This window comes from Girardinichthys multiradiatus, chromosome 3 (genome assembly GCF_021462225.1).
Source record: "Girardinichthys multiradiatus isolate DD_20200921_A chromosome 3, DD_fGirMul_XY1, whole genome shotgun sequence".
Taxonomy (NCBI): Eukaryota; Metazoa; Chordata; class Actinopteri; order Cyprinodontiformes; family Goodeidae; genus Girardinichthys; species Girardinichthys multiradiatus.
The window spans coordinates 26685351-26708427 of NC_061796.1; the positions used below are offsets into that span (position 1 = coordinate 26685351).

Sequence of the window (23077 nt, forward strand, 5' to 3'; positions counted from 1 at the left end):
TACATAGTTCTGTAAACGTGGTATGTAAAATTTAAGATGACCAAACCTCTGCTATGGTGAATATAAATTTCCTTGAAGAATAAGCAAAGAAAGACCATACAATAACAAGAGCTCCACCATAGAAATAAACAACATATTATTCTCTATCAAACATGGAATGAGCCAACAGGGGCTGACTTAATTAAATTATTTTTTTCTTGTCTGGCTTGCTAACAACAATACTACAAGTCTGTCCATTAATGTCATGGCATATCTTCCTGAGCTGCTTTTGTTTTTCAATGGAGCGAAGCACCTGCTTTCCTCAGAATAGTTGAATTCCGTTGGTAAGCACTCAAAGATTTACAAGATTATGAACAGGAGAAGAACCTGCTAATGCTGCTGACACAAATAATATTCTCAAATGCAACTGCAAGCACTTTAAACTTCATTATTCCCACTGGTGCTGTCCTTTCAGCATCCTGACCTTCAGTCTATGTACTTATTGTGTGGGCACCTCTATGAATAATTTACTCCATTAATAAAAAACTAATTTTGAGGATCCCCTATCTCATGAAACCTGAATTAAAGGATAGATTTGCAATTTCAAAGACTATCTCAAGCACTCTCTGAGATTAACACAGATGCCCTGAAGAGTGTGAGGCTGTTGAGGGTTGGAGTGTGTGTGGTCCTCTTTAGTGATGTTCAAGGTTGAGGTGCTGGTTTGAGAGCAAGGGATGGTGTTGAAGAGGCCTGACTTTACAACCTATAGTAAAAGTTGAGAAAGAACATGAAAAGCCTTGAGGCATAATCTCATATCTTTGCTGTGCTCTTCCACTTTGCTTCTGAAGCATGTACCTTTCTCCCTCCCTTCTTTAAGCTCCCACTGGCCAACCGCTCAAAAGGCTATGAGGTCGATCAGAATCTTAGATCAGCTGTTACATTGGTCCCTGTGGGTGTCAAAAAGAAAACAGACATGAAAGGGTTGAGGGGTCACATTGCTGTCAATTGTTTCCTCAGGGTTCCACACAGATAAACTGTGTGGAACTGAAATGGAAAGATGGAAAATTCTCCAATGCATCAATAAGGGTTTAATGTAAAAATCAAACTTTTATTTTTTATGAACTTTATAATTTTTATTTTCATCTTTCTATACTGTGGGTACACAGATAAAGACACAGTTGTTTTCAGTAAAAATTACTATAAAACATTTGTTTTCAGTATAAGTTAGAGATGCAAAATTAGATTTCACTTTGTCATGTTGTCAAACTGGCAATGAATGTCCAACATAGTATATTTTTTACTTGATGCACTACAATCGTTTTTAATTAAAAACTGTTGAATATTATAGATACAAAAATAAAAGTCAAGGTAATAAGTATCTAAAGTATACTTATCAATTAGTTAGATAGTTACAGTGGCTTGTAAAAGTATTCATACCCCTTGAACCTTTCCACATATTGTCCCATTACAACCACAAACATAAATATATTTTATTGGAATTTTATGTTAGACCAACACAAAGTGGTATACACTTGTGAAGTGGAACGGAAATTACACATGATGTTTTTTTCACAAATAAAAAACTGAAAAGGGCATTGTGCAAAAGTATTCAGCCCCCCTTAGTCAATACCTTTTTGAAAACCCATTCTTCTTTGCAAAACAGCTCAAGCTCATTCAGACTAGATGGGGAGCGTTTGTGAACAGTGGTTATCAGATTTTGCCACAGATTCTCAATTTGGTCTGGACATTGAATAGGCCATTTTAACAAATGAATATGTTTTGTTTTAAACTGTTCCATTATAGCCCTGGTTTTATGTTTAGGGTCATTGTCCTGCTGGAAGGTGAACCTCCACCCCAGTCTCAAGTCTTTTGAGAAGCACCCCCAGAGCATGATGCTGCCACCACCATATTTGACAGTGGGGATGGTGTGTTCAAAGTAATGTGCAGTGTTATTTCTTCGCCACACATAGCATTTTGCATTTTGGCCAGAAAGTTCAATTTTGGTATTGTCTGACCAAAGCACCTTCTTCCACATGTTTGCTGTGTCCCCAACATGGCTTCTGGCAAACTGCAAACGGGACTTCTTATGGTTTTCTTTTAACAATGGCTTTCTTCTTGCCACTCTTCCATAAAGACGACATTTGTGTTGGACCACTTGCAAGTTGCTGGTGTTCTGGTGTTTTGGCCATTTTGTATCCAGGACTGTCCGTTACTACAAATCCCATCGGCCACTGCGGCTAATATGACAGGGGCATCCCAAGTCTGGCGTCACAAGAGATTATAAAGGAAGGTGACCCCCTTTAAAGAACGCTTTTCAGCTGGAGACCGGACCAGCAACTGAAGCGCATCACTTCTGGAGAAGAGTCCCAAGTGGATTTAATTTATTCTCCTTCATTGGCCAACGGAAAATTCATGAGAGAGGTTTCCGGTATAAGAAGGCCATAAATTTCACTTTGCCGATGGAAGACGTGAGTTAACACGTAACCAAAAAACCACGGAGTTTCAAGGAGACGCAACTTTCCCTTCTTGCTTTTGTACCAGTCGACTAGTGACGGTCCGTCATTATTTTTCTACCTTCCTGCCACGGAGGCCACCAAGGAAGAAAACGGACTGTTTTGCTGAGTTACTCACGGACGCGTGGATCTCTTCACCCCCCCTTTTTTTTTCTCTCTCACTCGCTGCCCCAGAAGGAAGACATCAACAAGTAAAATCCACCCTTTTATTTTTATTTCTTTCTTAGAAATAGTCTGGGCAGGGTAGAGGAAGTTTTAGTGCGATTAGATTCGCCATTTAATCTAATGTGTTCTGAATTATATATGCATGCAACCTTTTATTAAAACTTTGATATGCTGTGTTGGATGTCTGGAAGCCGCTGTGCTACCCAGCTTTGTGTGTGTTTTGCAGGGTTGTTTAACACCTGAGAGCAAGCGCGCTGTGGAACTGAGCTGTTATAATAACCTCATGGGGAAATTCACCATTTTCTTTGTCTTCAACTTTACTGCTTACTAGCTTGCCGCCAAAAGTTTTATAACTCTTTGTGTGCTCATCCCCGCACAGAGTTGGGGGATGTTTTATGACTTAGTATAACTCAGTTACAGTTTGGGCTACGCTCCCAAACTCCGTTCACCACCACATCCCTTTGTCATATTATCATTTTTGCCAAAACTGCTGGTTTGATCCCATACACACCCACTGCTGTTTTGCTTTATTTTGTTTAGTTAGATATTTTACCCCTTTTTGTGTAGAACTTTGCATGTTTGAGTAGGTGAAGATTATTAAATCGGAAGAGCAGATTTTATCAGGCTGTGATTTAATAAATATTCACATAGATAAAGAGAAGTCGTGGGTGCTTATTTTGTGCAAGAGTGATTCGTCAGTCAAAATAAGGTTACAAGTTCCACACGTTTCAGCAGAAACGGTTGATTAAACAGTGACATCTCTGGTAATAGTTATCAATTATTACTGAGTATTTAACGGTTATAATTATCAAAGGCGTTGAGCCACAGTTACAACTAAATGAGGATTTTGGTTAAGAAATGAATTTTGTCAAATTATGATTGTTAATTATAATTCTCGATAAATATTAATTAATCAATAATCATAATTCCAACATTTGTGCAGTGCACGATTAATAGTTGTTCTCTGGACAGATTCTTTCACCTGAGCTGTGGGTCTCTGCAGTTCATCCAGAGTCACCATGACCCTCTTGGCTGCATCTCTGATCAGTGCTCTCTTTGTTCAGCCTGTAAGTTTAGGTGGACAGCCTTGTCTTGGTAGGTTTACAGTTGTGTCATACTCTTTCCATTTCCGGATGATGGATTGATCTGTGCTCTGTGAGATGTCCAAAGCTCGGGAAATCTTTTTATAGCCTAAGCCTTCTTTAAACTTCTCCACAACTTTATACCTGACCTTTCTGGTGTGTTCCTTGCACTTCACGATGCTGTTTGCTCCCCAATATTCTCTTAACCAAACTCTGAGCAGCTGTATTTGTACTGAGATTAGATCACACACAGCTGGACTCTATTTAATCATTAGCAAATCATCAGGCAACTTCTGAAGGCAATTTGTTGCTCTCAGAGCACACCGCACTTTTCAGTTTTTAATTTGTAAAAAATGTTTTAAATCATGTATCATTTTTTTTTTCCACTTCACAATTGTATGACACTTTGGGTTGGTGTTTCACAGAAAATTCTAATAAAATATATTAAGGTTCAAGGGGTATGAATACTTTTACAAGCCACTGTAGATAATATTCAGTTAGATGAGTACAGGGGTTGGACAATGAAACTGAAACACCTATCATTTTAGTGTGGGAGGTTTCATGGCTAAATTGGACCAGCCTGATAGCCAGTCTTCATTGATTGCACATTGCACCGGTAAGAGCAGAGTGTGAAGGTTCAATTAGCAGGGTAAGAGCATGGTTTTGCTCAAAATATTGAATATTGCGGCCCAAATCACGGCAGAATTAAATGTGCACCTCAACTCTCCTGCTTCCACCAGAACTGTCCGTCGGGAGCTCCACAGGGTCAATATACACGGCCAGGCTGCTATAGCCAAACCTTTGGTCACTCATGCCAATGCCAAACGTCGGTTTCAATGGTGCAAGGAGCGCAAATCTTGGGCTGTGGACAATGTGAAACATGTATTGTTCTCTGATGAGTCCACCTTTACTGTTTTCCCCACATCCGGGAGAGTTACGGTGTGGAGAAGCCCCAAAGAAGCGTACCACCCAGACTGTTGCATGCCCAGAGTGAAGCATGGGGTTGGATCAGTGATGGTTTGGGCTGCCATATCATGGTGTTCCCTTGACCCAATACTTGTGCTAAATGGGCACTGCCAAGGACTACCTAACCATTCTTGAGGACCATGTGCATCCGATGGTTCAAACATTGTTTTCTGAAGGCTGTGCACCAATACATACAGCAAGACTGGTGAAAGATTGGTTTGATGAACATGAAAGTGAGGTTGAACATCTCCCATGGCCTGCACAGTCACCATATCTAAATATTATTGAGCCACTTTGGGGTGTTTTGGAGGAGCGAGTCAGGAAACGTTAGTGACCTGGCCACTATCCTGCAAGAAGAATGTCTTAAAATCCCTCTGACCACTGTGCAGGACTTGTATATGTCATTCCCAAGACGAATTGACGCTGTATTGGCCGCAATAGGAGGCCCTATACCATACTAATAAATTATTGTGGTCTAAAACCAGGTTTTTCAGTTTCATTGTCCAATCCCTGTATCTAGATAAGTATCTAACTGACTACTTTAAGCCTTCCTGCATAAGACACTTCATGCTGGAACAAAATGTTCTTTTTCTTTCACAGATTGGTACCTGGGATCCCGCAAGTGGCCTAAATATGACCGACAACCAGAAGGGAAAGACAACTAATGTCTCAGATTCATTGTCCAACCGATCCCTTATTGTCTCCACCATACTGGTAAATAATTTCCAATTATTAAAAATTTGTGTTTTATTTGTGATTTATTTCCTGAACTGTCATTCAAGCAATGGTATTGTCTTACATTGCACTGCAAAATGAGCACATATTTTTTTTATGATCCCCCTTAGACCATTAAAGTAGGTTTTGTTTTAGGGCACATTCACACCTCTGGTCTGGTCCAAAGAATATCCCAGGGATCGGTTAAAGTGAGCAAATTCACACCTTCAGTTCCCCCAGTTTGCTTTTTAAACTTGGTCAAACAGCATCATGCATCAACTGATTATTTCAGGAGCAGTATGTTTCCAGTATCGAGAAGAAAAAAAGCATGAAGAACTAAGTCCGCCTCATTGGGGTTTCTTTTGCTATTTTAGTGTTCAAATGTCATTGTGCGCCTACATTTCTTTACTACTCCACTTAACACTACGAGAAATTTTCAGACTATTTCGCCTTCAGATTTGTACTCTTACTTTGTTTTTACTGTTCTTCTACTCAAATGGGCTGCTGTAACGTTACATCCTCTGTTTTTGTTTTTGGTATGCTGGCCTGGAGAACATTCACGCTGCTAGTGAACCGCTCCAGGGTCCAGATAAACCGTGGCGAGACTGGCATTTGTTACTGTGCTTGGGTACAGTTCTCTGGTTAATTTCAGGGTCTGAGATGGGTGTACACTGGTGTGATCCATTCCAGAAACCAGACTCTGACATGGTAAAAAGCATTCCAAAGGTTTGGTGTGAAAGCCCTTTTAATGTGTTCTGCTACTACTAAATGATAAATGGTCTGAATTCATATAGCACTTTTCTAGTCATACTACTGAAAACACTTTACACCAGAGCCGCATTCTGCCAGACACACACACATTTGCTCACACGTTCATACAGCGATACGCAGATCAGTAAAAAACTTGGGGTAAGGAGCCTTGCTCAGGGGCACATTGACATGTGGCAAAGGGGGAAATTGGAATTCACTACCAACTTTCCAAATGCACAGCGACTACTCATTGAGCCACAGTCACCCCTGAGGCCCTGCTTACATGACAATGTTCTTTTACACAACAACACTCGTTTTCTCTGAAAATGGCACAATTTGTAGACAGGAAAAATTTATTCTTTCTTACAGGGAAGCCCTGGCTCATGCGCAGTATGACTAAAATCTGTAGAAATTAATGCGCACAATGATGATGGCTGCCGGCCAGTTTAAAACCCACAGAAGATGAAGATATCAACAATAACAGTGCTGGATTGCACAGTACTTGTTACTAATGACGGTTCTCCAACAAAGTGCTCATTTTCTGTTTGCACGTTGTTGATTATTGTTGGAATTATGAATCTGAGAATATTATTTAATATTTAATATAAATTTTTTAATATTTTATCAAATAATATTTCGGTCTGTTAAGGGTTGTCCTGTGAATACCAGCCCAATAAGGCGATGGTATTAGGACAAAATAGAAAGGTGTGAGACGAGCTCTGACATTATTGAAAAGCATAAACTCTGCACATATATGGAATGAATTCACACAATTTCTTAAAATACAAGAATTTATTAACAAAAATAAGTAAACTCAAAGTCAAACATATTTCAATCAACAAACTCTTTACTATGCTAAAACAATCCAACTAAACTACCAAGCAGAATTAAAGAATAGGGACAACTAATAGGCTATGTACAATATAAACAAGTTGATTAAAGATGATTGGAAATTATGACCAAAAGAGTGATGCAACATTACCATGCAATGTTTATGTTTGAGAACCAATGATTATCTTGAAGGATCTGGAAATGAAGTTTGGTTAGTCTTGGAACCAACTTAGGGAATAATCAGCAACATTTAGACAACCAATCACATTGCAAGATCAGATAAAATATTATTTTAATAAAATGATGTTTTAAATAATGATCTGCTGAATAAAACCAACCTGGATGACCGTTTCTCAATGGTGTCTAATTAGCTGCCTTTAATTATTGAAATAATATTTGAAGAAATATTATTGAGAGTATTTTGGAAAAGAGCCAAATCTTTCTGGAGAAATGGGGCTTAATGGTGTTTACTTAGTTATCAAATCTTGTAAATGATGTTCAGGGACTATTATTCATTAGCTTGAAAACCAACAACCTTTCTGTTAAATACTCTTTAGTAGCAAGCACGTGTTCTCACCGCTTAGCATTTGAGCTAACAAAAGAAGCTAATAGCTTAGCACCAGAATCAACACATACCTTTAAAATACCGTTAATAAAAAGGGTTCAAATGCATAAGCGCAGACGGTGCGTAATGATCAATCTTCTGTTTAAAATCACCCTTCAAGTAAAGTTTGTCTTAACTTTAAAAACACACAAAGAACACAACCGGAACACGTGTGCTGCACATAGCCTGCTAGCACCAAGACAGTTGCGTTCAACACAAACAAAACTTCATAAAATGAAAAACATTTAGATCATTTAATTCTAAATCTGTCTCTGCCCAAAACACCTAACCTCATGAACCATGGTGAGGAATGTTGTCCAAGCGACGATGTTTGAAGAAGGTACCCACAGTGAACAAAGGTTAGCCACAGCTGATCTCCTTAGCTGTGGGGGGGGTTAAAGGTGCTCTGGGAACAAAGGGTTAGCTTCCCGCTAACCTCCAGCTGTGGATGAAGAACTGCTCGTTGTGTCCGCCAACCACACTGCACATTACCGTTACCACGGTGGTGCGGTCTCTGCTGTCTTCCTTCCAGACTGGGAGTCCGCTCCGCTCGGCTTCATAGAGGCTGCTTCTCTGTAGGGAACTTCTCAGGGACAATTTGCTTCCGCAAGCCTCAGAGGAAAAAGTAAGCAACTCTTACACCTTAATTTCCCCGTTCATGAATGAAAATACCGGATACACAGACAGTATTTCATTCATACTTATCTTTGCATATGATCGATGATAGTACGGCTTCCTTGGATCCAGTTGAAGAGTTTATGTCTGTTTGCCAGCAAAGAGACATCAGCGCGCTGGGCCTCCCCTGACCGGTCCCACTAGACGCAGTGTGGAAAGGGGGCGGATGTAGCAACAGCTGTGCTTTTATTTGGGTAGTGGCGTCACAGGAAGTCCGCAGTTATCCCATTTCCTGGCTGTGCCGGAAGAAGGTTAATGCACTTTATTTTGAAAATTTCCAGAAGAGTTCGTACCGGAGTTTAATGTTGAAATCCATGGCTGTGGGTCCCAACATTATTGATTTTTAAACAACATACCGCATACGGAGAAGCAGAGAGGAGAGGCGCTGCTGTCTGGACTGGTGAAGTTCCAAAGTTCCTCTAAAAAAGTTACAATTTTGGGCTTTATGAGGAAGATTTTGTCTTATCCATGGCAATAACGAGCACAGGGACTTAAAAGCACAAAACCGTTTGGTCCAAGGCAGGCAGTCAGATTACAGGCAGCTGCTCTCTGCTGGCTCCCTCCTCCTGCAGACGCTGGTTCGCTGAAGGACCGTTAATAAAAGTCCGAATCAAAGATGTTGTTTCATGGGGGTATTGTTTTGGGGATAATGTTTGTGCCTCTGAACAGTTGATTTTATGTGTGATCAGCTTATTTAGGATGTTATTAAATACATCGCTCAGCCTGGGTGTAATTTGGAAAGCTGATTTGTCCTTTTTCTTTTATTAACTTTTCCCTGCACTTTCTCAACGAAAACCTTCTTATTCCTCCTCCTCCCACAGCCAATCAGTGAACAGCAGTCTGTTCACATCACATGTAGTCCTGACTCAGCCCCGGTCATTCCTGCACAGGAGGAGGGACCAAAAAAGTAGGTACCGGTACGGAATTAATAGTAATGGAAATGCTTGTATAGCGAGCTGAGTGGAGTCGAGTAGGGCCAAATTGAGCCAGTGGAAAAGGGACATTAGAAGATCTCGCGGCCCCTGAATGGGTTTTCATTTATTATCACGCAGAGCCTTCTAATTTGGCCTAATTGTCCAATAATGAATGCTTTGTTTATTGGTAAGGGTATTTTCATTTAGTGTTTTAAAACAGTGTTACTTTTTGTTCACTGTTTTCATTTACAAAAACAATACTGAAACAATAAAAAACTGAACACAGAACCAGGTGTTCAGGTTTGTCTTTGACAATGCTCTGATGGATATTTTAATCTTACAAATGATGCATTCTGCTTTAAATCCTCTAATTGTTGTAAATAAGCGCCGTTTAACTAAATAATCTGAACTGAAACTATCTGTGTAGTTATGCTGCTATAGGCTTAGGCTGCTGGAGGACATAATGACTACTTTCACAGTCTTGCTACATTCTCACACTACTCTCCAATTTTGGATTATTTGATGTTATTTCAGCTTTCAACTTTGTTCTCTCTTTTCTCTTCCTAGAAGCTACACTTGGCCTGGCTCTGTGTCTACCTGTGACACCTTTCTGGAGAGGGGAATCATCCGAGCTTCTGCTGGCAACAACTTAATGCTCACCCTCTACCGATGATCCACATGGCCCTGTCTTTTAATGTTTAACCCTTTCTCTCTCCTAGACATGGCGATTGACTGAGCTTAACTGTAACTAACTGTATGTGCTCTCTTTCAGACTCTAACCTTGAAAACAGGCTCAGAGTTTATCTGTTCTTTCTTTCTAGGTGAAACGACTAAAGGAGCTACATCCACTAACATTTACTTTTCCTTCCCATAGAAAGTACTCCTGGATCAGTGCTTCTTTGTTCTCTTTGTGTCTCTGCTCTGTTCTCTCTAACCCCCAGTCAGTTGTGGCAGATGGCCGCTCACACTGAGCCTGGTTCTGCTGGAGGTTTCTTCCTGTTAAAAGGGAGTTTTAACACGCAAAATGCATGCTCAGTATGAGGGATTGCTGCAAAGTCAACGCCAGTCACTGTCCACTGTCTCTACATGCTCATCCGGGAGGAGTGAAAGCTGCAAGTCACTGACTGGATGCAATCTGCTGGGTTTCCTTAGACAGAAACACTTTTTATCCAATTTTAATAAATAACTAACTTTGACTGCAATGTTCAATGGTTAGGATTAATTGGAATGTATGTACCTGACTGTTGTGAAGGGCCTTGAGACAACATGTGTTGTGAATTGGCGCTATATAAATAAAACTGAATTGAATTGAATTAATATAAAATACAGACAGATGTTGCTTGTTTTTATGGTTAAGCTCAATTTCCTAAATTTTTTCTATGTGCTCTTTCTGTCACTATGTGTACTTGGCCTATACAAAAACACTCTCTATCTTCAGAGCCCTCTCTTCCTTCTTTTGCATAATAGCATGATCCAAGTCTATCTTTGATTGGCTGTATAGTGTACCCATCAAAATAAGACCCTACCCCTGCCTGTATTCTCAGCAGAGCAGAGGAGAAACTCAAGATTTGGCATTCCATGATGGGAGTCGGACCTTCTTGTTTGCTACAAGGGAGAGGCTCTTTGAGCCGGTGCTACATGTCACTAGTGTTTGAGTATTTTATCTTGGTTGGAGAATGCAGAAGCCTGCAGCTGCTAGGGGGTTCTTGGTCATAGAAGGCAGACAGCAGAGGTCAGATTGAGGAGATCTGACTTCAGGGAAAATAACGTAAAATAATTAATGCACTTCTTCATTCAAATGATAGCAAAAGACAAATCTGTTTATGATCTCTCAGACAGTTGAAGGACGAACAAAGTATTTACTTACAGTGCTATGAAAAACCATTTGCCTTCTACATATTTTTTGCTTTTGTCAAAATTATGTTTCAGAAAATCTAATTTTATTATCAAAGATAACATGAGTAAACACAAAATACTTTTTTTAAATTATGATTTCATTTATTGTTTCGGACATGATGTGTTTAGGTTCTATATAAGTGATTTTCCTCTTTCTACAGGTGTGGCAGAAAATAAGGACTGGGTGGGAATAGTAATAATCAAAACTAATCCATGTTTAACAAAGGGTTGATTACTTTTTCACACTATAGACTATGGCTTTTTTTCTGCGTTTTACTTCAGCAACTGTTCTGCTCACATATAGCTTTTACATGTTTCATCCCCACTCTTCACTTTCTCCATCTTACACTGTCACAAAGAAGCACCTCTGGGCTGAAAGAGTAACTGCAATCTTAGAAAAACGGTAACATTCAAGGTTTACAGTCATACTCAATAAAGCAGAATATATTTAAAAAGTGCATTTAATTCCGCCACTGAATTCACTCAGAGAAACACATTATATTTTCAAGCCTTGATTTTTGTTAATTATGATGATTAACTGCTTACAGCTAATGAAAACAGAACATTTAGGATTCGAATATTACATCAGAAAGAAAAAAAACATTTTAATACATAAATTTGGGCTTAATGCACGTTTGTTTAATACCTGCTTAAAGGTTGTTATTTTTAAAAAGTGTCTTTATCTGACAAATATTCTAATTTATGAAATATGTCTGGAAATAATGAATAGTGAATATGTCTTCCCTTAATCAATTAAAATATCATTTGAAAACTGGTTTTTATATTTAATCAAGTTTTGTTTGATATCAAAATTTTTTCATTGATATGAAACATGAAACAAACTGTGACAAAAGCAAAACAAGAAGAGCTCTGTTGGAGAACAAAAGCTCTTTCACGGCCCTGTTGATGTTATAAAATCCGAAGAAGGATTAAGAAAACCTTTAAATGGAACTGTTGAACCATAAGAACGAAGGTTTCTTAAACAAATAGCCAATTTTAGAAGATCCTAAAACAGAACATTTAAGACTGATTGCGTCTGCAGGAGGAGGGAGCAGCTGCCTTTAATCAGACTGCCTTTATCGGATCAAACAGAAGGAAGCCCCGCTGAATCCGTGGAGCACAAATATCCAATATCCAACCTACAACTAAGGGTTCTATATAAGGAAATAACAGCACAGATTCAAGTCTACACCATCCATTTGATTAATACAATTCATTCCAAATCAATGTTGGATATGATGCCTTTCCTACATTAATGGCTTACAATTTGTAAACTACAATTTTAAGACGTCTTTTTTGAAAAGATTAGCTCTTTGTAGTCACAAAATCCCATATCAACCCATCTTTAGGAAAATGTGGTTTATATGCATTCACATCAGTACTACAATTTCATTCTGGTAGAATTGCCGGTGCTGCTAAGATGTCATAGGTATACTGACAGTTAGGTAAGCTAATGTAGTGGGAAATGAATTTGAATGCAGTAGTTTTTAAATGTTTGTTTACAGCAAATCAAATTAAAACAGCAAGTTCTTTGAAGCCAGTTGGACATGGCTAGAACAGCTCTCAGTCATAACACTCTTGCTCCAAAGATGTCATTATTTTTAAGCCTTTCCTCTTGAAAAATCTTCCAGTGCTCTGCTTGTACTGCCCTTTCTTTTCAGAGCACTTTCTAGGAATGCTGTTCTCTGATTCAATTAAAGCAGAGTACCTTAAAGCAGTTTTCTCCCAAATTGCCAGTTGACTTCACCAGTGTGGAGAACGTCAATTTGGTGGAAGCAAACTCAGGCAAGGGAAAATTAACTGATTGATTGTTCAATAAGATTTCATGCTTTATGGCTCTGGCTCCTATTGAGCAATTTATCAAACACACCAAGCATTTTTCTTTCCAGTGATTTCAAGCCAATGTAGTCAGACCCAGATTTGAGTAGAAAACTATTTAAAAATCTTTTTGACCTGAAATATTCCATACTTATTCCATACTTTATTCTTAATTAATTAAGATGTTTCAGTGATTATCTTTTAGCCAGTTTTCATCTGTTTTCCTTCTTTTCTAAAGAAATGTAATCTTCATTCTTGGAAATATTGCCTGCTGGCAATGCAGTGATTATTAATCAATGAAAGCGATCATCAGCACTGTCTACAGTAAGATTATTTAATTTAACACATTAAATGTTAGACATTGTATTATTTTCTTCTATTTTCTTTTTTGTGTGCAGTGGCTTTTTCTTTATCATGAATTATTACACGCATCAGTGAACATTTAGGTTCCATAGTGGACAAACTGGGATTCAGTGTTAAGCTCAATAAATTTTTTGAGGCAAGCAAAAAAAACGACTACCTTTAACTGAAAGTCAATACACAGTTATATACAGGGAATAGTATTTGAGTTTAACAAAAACAGTTAACCAAACATAATTGAAAGTAACTATCTTTACAAAGATTTGGCCAAACTCTAAAAATAATATTGCAAATATTCTTCCAACAGGACAGAGTTTTGGCTCCCGTAAGATGAGTCACACAGATAAGTCAATCTATTACAGTTACCTCCAACCTCAACATGCTATAGTAGCATAAGGCCAACAGAAGACATGTGCTCTCACTGACCAGTTTATTAGGTACAACTGTTCAACTGCTTGCTAATACAAATAGTGACTTATCTAGGCATAACTAAAGTACAAACCAAGCAATGGAATGGGGTAATAAAGGGGACTTAAGTGACTTTTGACATGTTAATAGTGTAGGGGCCAGACCAGCTGGTTTGAGTTGTGCACAACCACCTCTCAGGTGTACAGAGAAAGGTCGTAAAAGGAGAAAACATCCAATAACATCAAACAGCCAAGTTATGCGGACTATCATCTCTTAATGAACAACAAGTAAACCCCCTAAAGCTGAGGGGCTACAGCTGCAGAAGACCACACCAGGTAACCCCCTGTAAGCTATATAAGAACAGATTTAAAAAAACATTGCCTTCTCTGTTAAATCTTAATGTCAATATTCATAATTATCTGCTGTGGTTAAAATCCATCAGTTTGGTATCAGTTCAAATTCTATGTTCAGAAGAAGAGAACTGTTGAGTCTGACCTGAAGAAGACCATTTGGAAAGTCAACCACACAGGTGGAGACAGTGTGTTTTCAGTGTGTTGCTCTGCTAAGGGTACTAGGCTGCTATACTGCTTTGAGGAGCCAAATAATGTCATCATGTCCCATAAAATCTTGAGCAAGAACTTACCTTCTCCAGCACACCTTATATGGGAAATGGATGGGTCTCTCAGTATGAAAAAGACAAAAAAATTCTAAGAAAGCAACAAAGTAGCTACTAATCAACAATAACATAAGGTCTAGTCAGTTTACAGACCTTTCTCCCACAGAAAGTCTCTGGAGGGACCTGCAGCTTTGAGTTGCCAAGCAGCAGATGTGAAATCGAAGTTTCTGTACAGTGGACAGTCCGAAACCTCTCCTGAGACGTGTGCAAACCTGCTGGACAGTGACAGATAATGTCATGCTGTTATCCTCCCTAAGAAGGTTTTCTCCACCAGGTTCTATCATTTTTCCTTTAGGGATTAAATGCTTACTTCACTTGTTGACATACAAATATTTTTTTTAACTTTGCTAAATACTTTTTTCTGGTTGTTTAGTTGATTTTATTTGTGTGTTCTGTCTTCTACATGTTGACTTTATAACCATCTCTTATTCCAACAAACTCAAGCACCAAACGTTTTTACATTCCTGCTTTTATTTGCACAGTTTTTCATTTTTTGTATAGTCTGTTGTTGTTTTTATATGCACAAATATACCTGCACATGTTGTATATTTTCACCCTACTCAGTCGCACATATCATATAACTTAAATTTTTTCAATTCAATTTTATTTTTATAGCGCCAATTCACAACACGTCGTCTCAAGGCATTTTACAAAGTCAATTTAATTGAATCATACAGATTTCATGTCAAGTACATACATTCCAATTAACCCTAACTATCTCACAGTGCAGTCAGATTCAGTTTATTATTCAAATTGTTTAAAAGTTTTTCTATGTAAGGAAACCCAGCAGATTGCATCGAGTCGATGACTGGCAGCATTCACTCCTCCTGGATGAGCATGTAGAGACAGTGGACAGTCGGTTGCATTGACTTTGCAATAATCCCTCATACTAAGCATGCATGTAACAACAGTGGAGAGACAAACCGACAAATCTTAGTTATCCATCTTGTGTTTTTCAGCAGATTAACTGTTATCTAGCTTTTCTTATTTAGTTATTTCTGTATTCATATTATTTTACAATATGAATGCAGTTACCTTTGATTGCATATTTATTAGAAAACAAATCTAAAGTATTGCACAGAAGATCTAAAAGCTGCTTTTTATTAGTGAACTATATGCTAGTTGATTAGTTTACATTCCTGTATTAAGTGAACATTTTCTAAATTTTTATCAAAACAAACAAGACTGTGCTTTCCAAAAGACATGGCATAAAAAGGAAACTGAGCCAATGATGATCCTGTTATTCAGGAAGGAAGTGTAAAGATAACAATATAAAAGTAAATTGTGGGTTGTCATTGTTTTTCTTGGGCCTTCTTTCCTTCCGCACACGCTGTGAAGTGATTGGATTGCAGTCATTAGCGAATACTCTCTGCAGCTGTAATTGCCATATCAGGATTGAGTCATGGGAAGTCATGATATGTGATGGCAGTGAGCAGTGAGGAAAAGGTGGGAGGGATGACAATAATTAGGTTTGTTACATTTGATTGATGCACAGTTTCATCCAGCTTCTCATCATTTTCTTAAGGATTATGTACTATAAAACCTGATGTAATTACAGTTAAGATCTTGGCCTATCAAGAGTTTATCTACTTTGGAAATCACTGGTGTAATGTTGCAAGGTAAATGGAGTACCTTAAGGCCAGAGCTGGAGCTCATGTACTTTGCAATGTCATAAAGAGAGCAGGAAGCAGACCCAATTCTACTTCCAGAGCAGCAACTCAGGTTTGATTTGTGTGCAGAAGAAGTGAATACCGATTATAAAAATAGACAAAAGCTTGTTTATGTTTTGCCTCTCCAGGAATATATATAAACCCAGATTGGACTTGTTTTCCAGCACATCCCATTAATGCTTAATTTGATTTAGGGGACAATTTACTGCTTTTAACTCATTTGTATACATTCTCATGCTGTCTGACTGCTACAATTAAACCTAAAATGATTTATACCCATGGCAGATTTAGATTTAAAGTGATAATTACATTTTATCCAACATGTTTTATCTGTCTGGAAGTGACATTAACATTAAGGAGTGACCCAGCCAGAGTCCTATACTTGACAGGAAATCTGTGTGGAAGGATCTAAAGATTACAATTATGACAAGGAGGCCTTCTAATGTCAAACACTTGGAGTTCATGAACAGTCATGAATATCTGTGGAGAAGGACAAAAGGTTGGTGAGCATTTATAAGAAGTGTTAGACTGCTATAATGCCCATTAATACTTTTCCATTGATTATTGAGAAGAGAACTGATTATTTCTGATGTGCTGTTTTTTATGAAATTATGTAAAAAAAGAGGGCTGCATGGTGGCGCAGTTGGTAGCACTGTTGCCTTGCAGCAAGAAGGTCCTGGGTTCAATTCCTGGCCTGAGGTCTTTCTGCATGGAGTTTGCATGTTCTCCCCGTGCATGCGTGGGTTCTCACCGGGTACTCCAGCTTCCTCCCACAGTCCAAAGACATGCCTGTTAGGTTAATTGGTCACTCTAAATTGACCTTAGGTGTATGAATGAGTGTGTGCATGGTTGTTTGTGTGTTGCCCTGCGATGGACTGGCGATCTGTCCAGGGTGTACCCTGCCTCTCGCTGCTGGAGATAGGCACCAGCTCCCCCGCGACCCACTATGGAATAAGCGGTAGAAAATGACTGACTGACTGACTGTAAAAAAAGATTTATTTTTTCAAAAATGACACTTTGTGCAGGTTGTATTTTGAGAGATGCCAGTGTTATTTTGTATTAGAAACAAACCTCTTCAGTGAATGGTAATCATTTTTCATCTAAATCTGCCAGTAATGTTGAGTAATTTTATATAATTTGGGGATATGATGATTTCCTCCTGACCGTTCTATGAGATGGATGACAGGGCAGGGGACTTGCCCTTGTCGTCTGCCTTTTCCTCCCTCACCCTTTACAGATCTTTTTTTTGTTTTTGCTGGTACAGGTCCTTCTCAAAATATTAGCATATTGTGATAAAGTTCATTATTTTCCACAATGTCATGATGAAAATTTAACATTCATATATTTTAGATTCATTGCACACTAACTGAAATATTTCAGGTCTTTTATTGTCTTAATAGGGATGATTTTGGCATACAGCTCATGAAAACCCAAAATTCCTATCTCACAAAATTAGCATATTTCATCCGACCAATAAAAGAAAAGTGTTTTTAATACAAAAAACGTCAACCTTCAAATAATCATGTACAGTTATGCACTCAATACTTGGTCGGGAATCCTTTTGCAGAAATGACTGCTTCAATGCGGCGTGGCATGGAGGCAATCAGCCTGTGGCACTGCTGGGGTCTTATGGAGGCCCAGGATGCTTCGATAGCGGCCTTTAGCTCATCCAGAGTGTTGGGTCTTGAGTCTCTCAACGTTCTCTTCACAATATCCCACAGATTCTCTATGGGGTTCAGGTCAGGAGAGTTGGCAGGCCAATTGAGCACAGTGATACCATGGTCAGTAAACCATTTACCAGTTGTTTTGGCACTGTGAGCAGGTGCCAGGTCGTGCTGAAAAATGACATTTTCATCTCCATAAAGCTTTTCAGCAGATGGAAGCATGAAGTGCTCCAAAATCTCCTGATAGCTAGCTGCATTGACCCTGCCCTTGATAAAACACAGTGGACCAACACCAGCAGCTGACACGGCACCCCAGACCATCACTGACTGTGGGTACTTGACACTGGACTTCTGGCATTTTGGCATTTCCTTCTCCGCAGTCTTCCTCCAGACTCTGGCACCTTGATTTCCGAAAGGCATGCAGAATTTGCTTTCATCCGAAAAAAGTACTTTGGACCACTGAGCAACAGTCCAGTGCTGCTTCTCTGTAGCCCAGGTCAGGCACTTCTGCCGCTGTTTCTGGTTCAAAAGTGGCTTGACCTGGGAAATGCGGCACCTGTAGCCCATTTCCTGCACACGCCTGTGCACGGTGGCTCTGGATGTTTCTACCCCAGACTCAGTCCACTGCTTCCGCAGGTCCCCCACGGTCTGGAATCGGCCCTTCTCCACAATCTTCCTCAGGGTCCGGTCACCTCTTCTCGTTGTGCAGCGTTTTCTGCCACACTTTTTCCTTCCCACAGACTTCCCACTGAGTTGCCTTGATACAGCACTCTGGGAACAGCCTATTCGTTCAGAAATGTCTTTCTGTGTCTTACCCTCTTGCTTGAGGGTGTCAATAGTGGCCTTCTGGACATGATTGGGGTTTTGAATGATGAACCAGGCTGGGAGTTTTAAAGGCCTCAGGAATCTTTTGCAGGTGTTTAGAGTTAACTCGTTGATTCAGATGATTAGGTTCATAGCTCGTTTAGAGACCCTTTTAATGATATGCTAATTTTGTGAGATAGGAATTTTGGGTTTTCATGAGCTGTATGCCAAAATCATCCGTATTAAGACAATAAAAGACCTGAAATATTTCAGTTAGTGTGCAATGAATCTAAAATATATGAATGTTAAATTTTCATCATGATATTATGGAAAATAATGAACTTTATCACAATATGCTAATATTTTGAAAAGGACCTGTAGATGGCTTGATGAATGGAGGGGAGAATGCCATGGCACAGTAGCACATCCTTGGCAAAAGGACAGTGTATATGTTTTAGTCTTTACCACAGTTCACACACCATGTACAAATGTATCTATCCTAAATCCCACTTTTTCTGTCTTTATTTTTCAGAAATCCACTTTTTCCATTTTAACCACATTTGTTAACCCCAGAAGTGTGTAATAATGGACTGAATGAAAAATATTTCAACAATCAATAGCATTCCACATACAGCAACTGTTATTCAACTTTTACATAACGAAATGTTATACTAAGAGTTTTTGCAAAGTATTTAAAAATATTTACGTGTCACTTAAACGTGCAAAACAAAGACGCTGAGTTGTTTCACATTTAAAATAAAATTTTTGTTTTGTAGAACATAAATACTTATAGTTTTTTCCTGTTTAGCTCTGTTGTTCTGGCATCAAGGTTATTGGTGTGTTTCAAAGCCTTGGCTTTGTAACCCTTTTCTATCTATCTTTTTGATATTTATTAGTCAGGAAAGGGTTACAAAGTTATTTAATTGACTTTGTGATCTCGCACCCAATTCAGTTTGCATTTCATTTCTATTAGTCTGCAATGATTTTATTTACTAAAAAGATAAAACCTTATTTGCATAAGGACAGGTATGTGGACGCAGTATTTTTACACTACAAAACGCCATTTGACATGGTTGATCATTGTCTATTTTTAACAAGGATAACTCATTTCAGCATCAAAGAAGAAAATGACTTGGATTACTTAATTTCTTTCAAATTGAAAACAATGTGTCTGTAGCAATGTAGCATAATCATCACATTGCTATGATCCTTGGGTGTTTTTGTTTTGGTTCTCATTTGTGTTTGTGTTTTGATCGCTTCTCAGTTGTCCATTGTTTGAAAGGTCTTGTCATATTCATTTCATTTCTTTGTGTTCATTATTGCTAGAAAGTGTTTGCCATACTAGTTCATTCCTTTGTGTTTAAGTTCTTAGTTTATTCTTGTGTTCTGTTCCCTCAGTCTGCCTGTTTGTTCTCTTCCACAGCTGATCCTAATCTGCTGATAAACTCACCTGCATTCAATGCCATTCTCCACTCTTCCCTCAGTTTACAGTGCCTTGCAAAAGTATTCACCTTCTTGCCTTTTTGCCTAGTTTGTTACATTCCAGCATGTGATTTAAATGTTTTTAATATTATTTTATGTGATGAATCTGCACAAAATAGTCTAACAAATGAAAAACAAATGAAAATTGGCATGTGTATATGTATCCACCCTCTTTGCTATGAAGCCCCTAAAAATTCTAATGCAACCAATTACCTTCAAAAGTCAGATAATCAGTGAGATGAAGTCCACTTGTGTGTAGTCTGTGTCACATGATCTGTCAGTATTGACACACCTTTTCTGGAAGGCCCCTGAGGCTGGAGCACCACTAAGCAGGAAGCATCACACTATGAAGACCAATGAGCTCTTCAAACAAGTCAGGGTCAAAGTTGTTGAGAATTATAAGTCAGTTAAAACTTCTGTCCACAATATCTTTTATGCTTCCCCAGAGCACTATTAAGTCCATAATCTTCAAATGGAAAGAAAATAGTAATTCAACAAACCTGCCAAGAAAGGGATCCCCAACAAAACCCACGGACCGGACAAGGAGGGCAATAATCAGGGAGGCAGCACAGAGACCGAAGGTGATGTTGAAGGAGTTGCAGAGTTCCAAAGCAGAAACAGGAGTATCTGTCTGTGGAACCATAATAATCTGTACACTCCGCAGAGCTGGGTTTATGGAAGATTTGCCAGAAAAAAGTGATTACTTAGTGTTAAAAATAAGGACGCGTTTTGAGTGTGTCAAAGGGAAAGTGGGTGACTCTCCAAATGGATGGAGGAAGTTGCTCTGGTCAGACGAGACTAAAATTGGTTAGACTTAAAGATCACTGTTCACAAGTGAAAACCAACATGAAGGAGCTGTAGCAGTTTTGCCTTGAGGAATGTGCAAAATCCCGGTGGCAAGGTGTGACAAACTCCTAAAGACTTATCAAAAGCAAGTTGCAGCTGTAATTACTGCAAAAGATGGCTCTACAAAGTCCTAACTTTAGTAAGGGGTGATCAATTATGCTTGCTGAAGTGTTCTGTTATTTTGTCTGTGTTTTTGTTTGCTTCACAATAAAAACATTACATCTTCATGGTTGTAGGCATTATCTGTAAATGGACTGGTGTCAGCTCTCAGACAATCTGTTTAAATTCTAGGTTGTAAGGAAACAAAAGTTGAAAACTCCAAGGATCACTGTAAGTCACTGTAGCATGTTGCATGTGGGCCAAAAAGTTCAATGAAGGTCTCATCTGAGCAGAGCTACTTCTTCAACATGTTGTCTTTGTCCCCTAGATAGCCTGTGACAAACTGCAAATGGGACTTCTTAAGGCTTCCTTTCAGCATAGGTTTTCTTCTTTTCACTTATTCATAAAAGCAAGGGTTAGGGTTACGGTTATAAAATAGTGGTGTTTCAAAGTCAATTCAGTTGAATCATACAGGTTTCAAGTCAGGCACATACATTCCAATTAATCCAAACAATCAAACAATGCAGTAAGATTTACTTTATTATTGAAATTGGTTAAAAAGTTTTCCTATCTAAGGAAACCCACCAGGTTGCATCGAGTCAGTGACTTGCAGTGTTCACTCCTCCTGAATAAACATTTTAACAGGAAGAAACCTCCAGCAGAACCAGGCTCAGTGAGGTGGCCATCTGCCACGACCAACTGGGGGCTTGAGAGAACAGAGCAAAGAGACAAAAAGAACACAAATGCACTAACCGTGGAGTACTTTCTATGGGAAAGAACAGTGAAAACTCAATGGTTATAGCTTCTTTAGTGACTTCTTCTAGGAGAGGAAGACTGCTAAACAGATGAGCTCTGAGCCAGTTGTCAGGTCTAGAGTATGAAAAAGATGAATGGTTGTAGCACCTTTAGTGGCTTCATCTAGGAGTATGAGAATGTAGCAGAGACTGAAGGTGGTCATTATGTCCTCCAGTGGCCTAAGCCTATAGCAGCATAACTACAGAGATAGCTCGGGATAACCTAAGCCACTTTAACTATAAGCTTAATCAAAAAGGAAAGTTTTAAGCCTTGCCTTAAAAGTAGAAAGGGTGTCTGCCTCACGGACTAAAACTGGGAGCTGGTTCCACAGGAGGAGAGCCTGATAACTAAATGATCTGCCTCCCATTCTACTTCTAGAGACTCTAGGAACCACCAGTAAACCTGCAGTCTAAGTTTCAAACAGGCTCACCCACCTGAGCTATGGCTCTCTGCAGTCCCTGCAGAGTTACCATGGGCATCTTAGCTGCTTTTCTGAATAATGTTCTCCTTGTCCAGGCTATTGTGCCATAGTCTTTGCATCTTGGAATGATTGATTGAACAGGCTCTATATGAAACAGCTCTTCTGTATGTGGGTTGTTTGTATAAGATTTTTTCGTTTAACAACTGAAATTATAAGTTGCAACTATAATTTCTTTTTACTCAAGTTATCTTTGATATTAAACATTTCTCAAACAAAAATGCAATTACAGGAGAAATTTTGGCAATTACTTTCACAAATATTCTTACAAATTTACTTTCTGTTGAGAACAGAAATTTTGGGTTCATAGGCTGCATTGAACAGAGTAACTGAATGGCAAAGAATAATTAATTTATACTCGCAACCCAGGCATTCAAAGATGCCAGATATTGTTAGAGGGAGTACAGATTAAATTTGTGAAACAAGTATATATAAAAATAACTTATTGTTTGTCGACATTTTTCCTTTGAAATGAATGGGCAGTCTTTAATTGTATCACTGCATGCTGAGAGCATGTAATTTGCTTCACCCATCTCACTGAAAGGGAGTCAGCAATATCAAAGCAAATGTTTTAGAACAACACAAATAAATAAGCATCATTAGATTTTTGTTTTCGTTTGCTGAAACATTAAATCTATTGTTTTTAATTGCTTGGAGAAAAATGGACTCCTGTTAAACAGAGTCTGCTGATAGGCCAGGATGTGGTATAGCTTTAATTACTCAGCTTCTCCCAGACTCTGTCTAATTAAAGATTCACCATCGACCATCAGTCACCCTCACTCCAAGAGGTTAGTGTAACGGTAAGTACAGCCTTGCTGCATCTATAGCACTTAAGAAGCAAATAGCAACCAGTTGCAACCAGTTGCTAAACAAAAGAGGTGGAGACCT

At 38.8% G+C, this 23077-nt stretch overlaps 1 protein-coding gene across 3 annotated transcripts in view; it reads left to right on the forward strand.

Annotated features, from left to right (window-relative positions):
* The window catches only part of grik2 (glutamate receptor, ionotropic, kainate 2), a 559972-nt gene that overhangs the window by 350548 nt on the left and 186347 nt on the right, over nt 1-23077 (forward strand). For all 3 annotated transcript variants that reach the window (XM_047360663.1, XM_047360664.1, XM_047360665.1), the window contains one exon: nt 5306-5419. In XM_047360663.1, coding sequence (XP_047216619.1) covers nt 5306-5419 — 114 coding nt within the window. The remainder of the gene's footprint in view (nt 1-5305; nt 5420-23077) is intronic.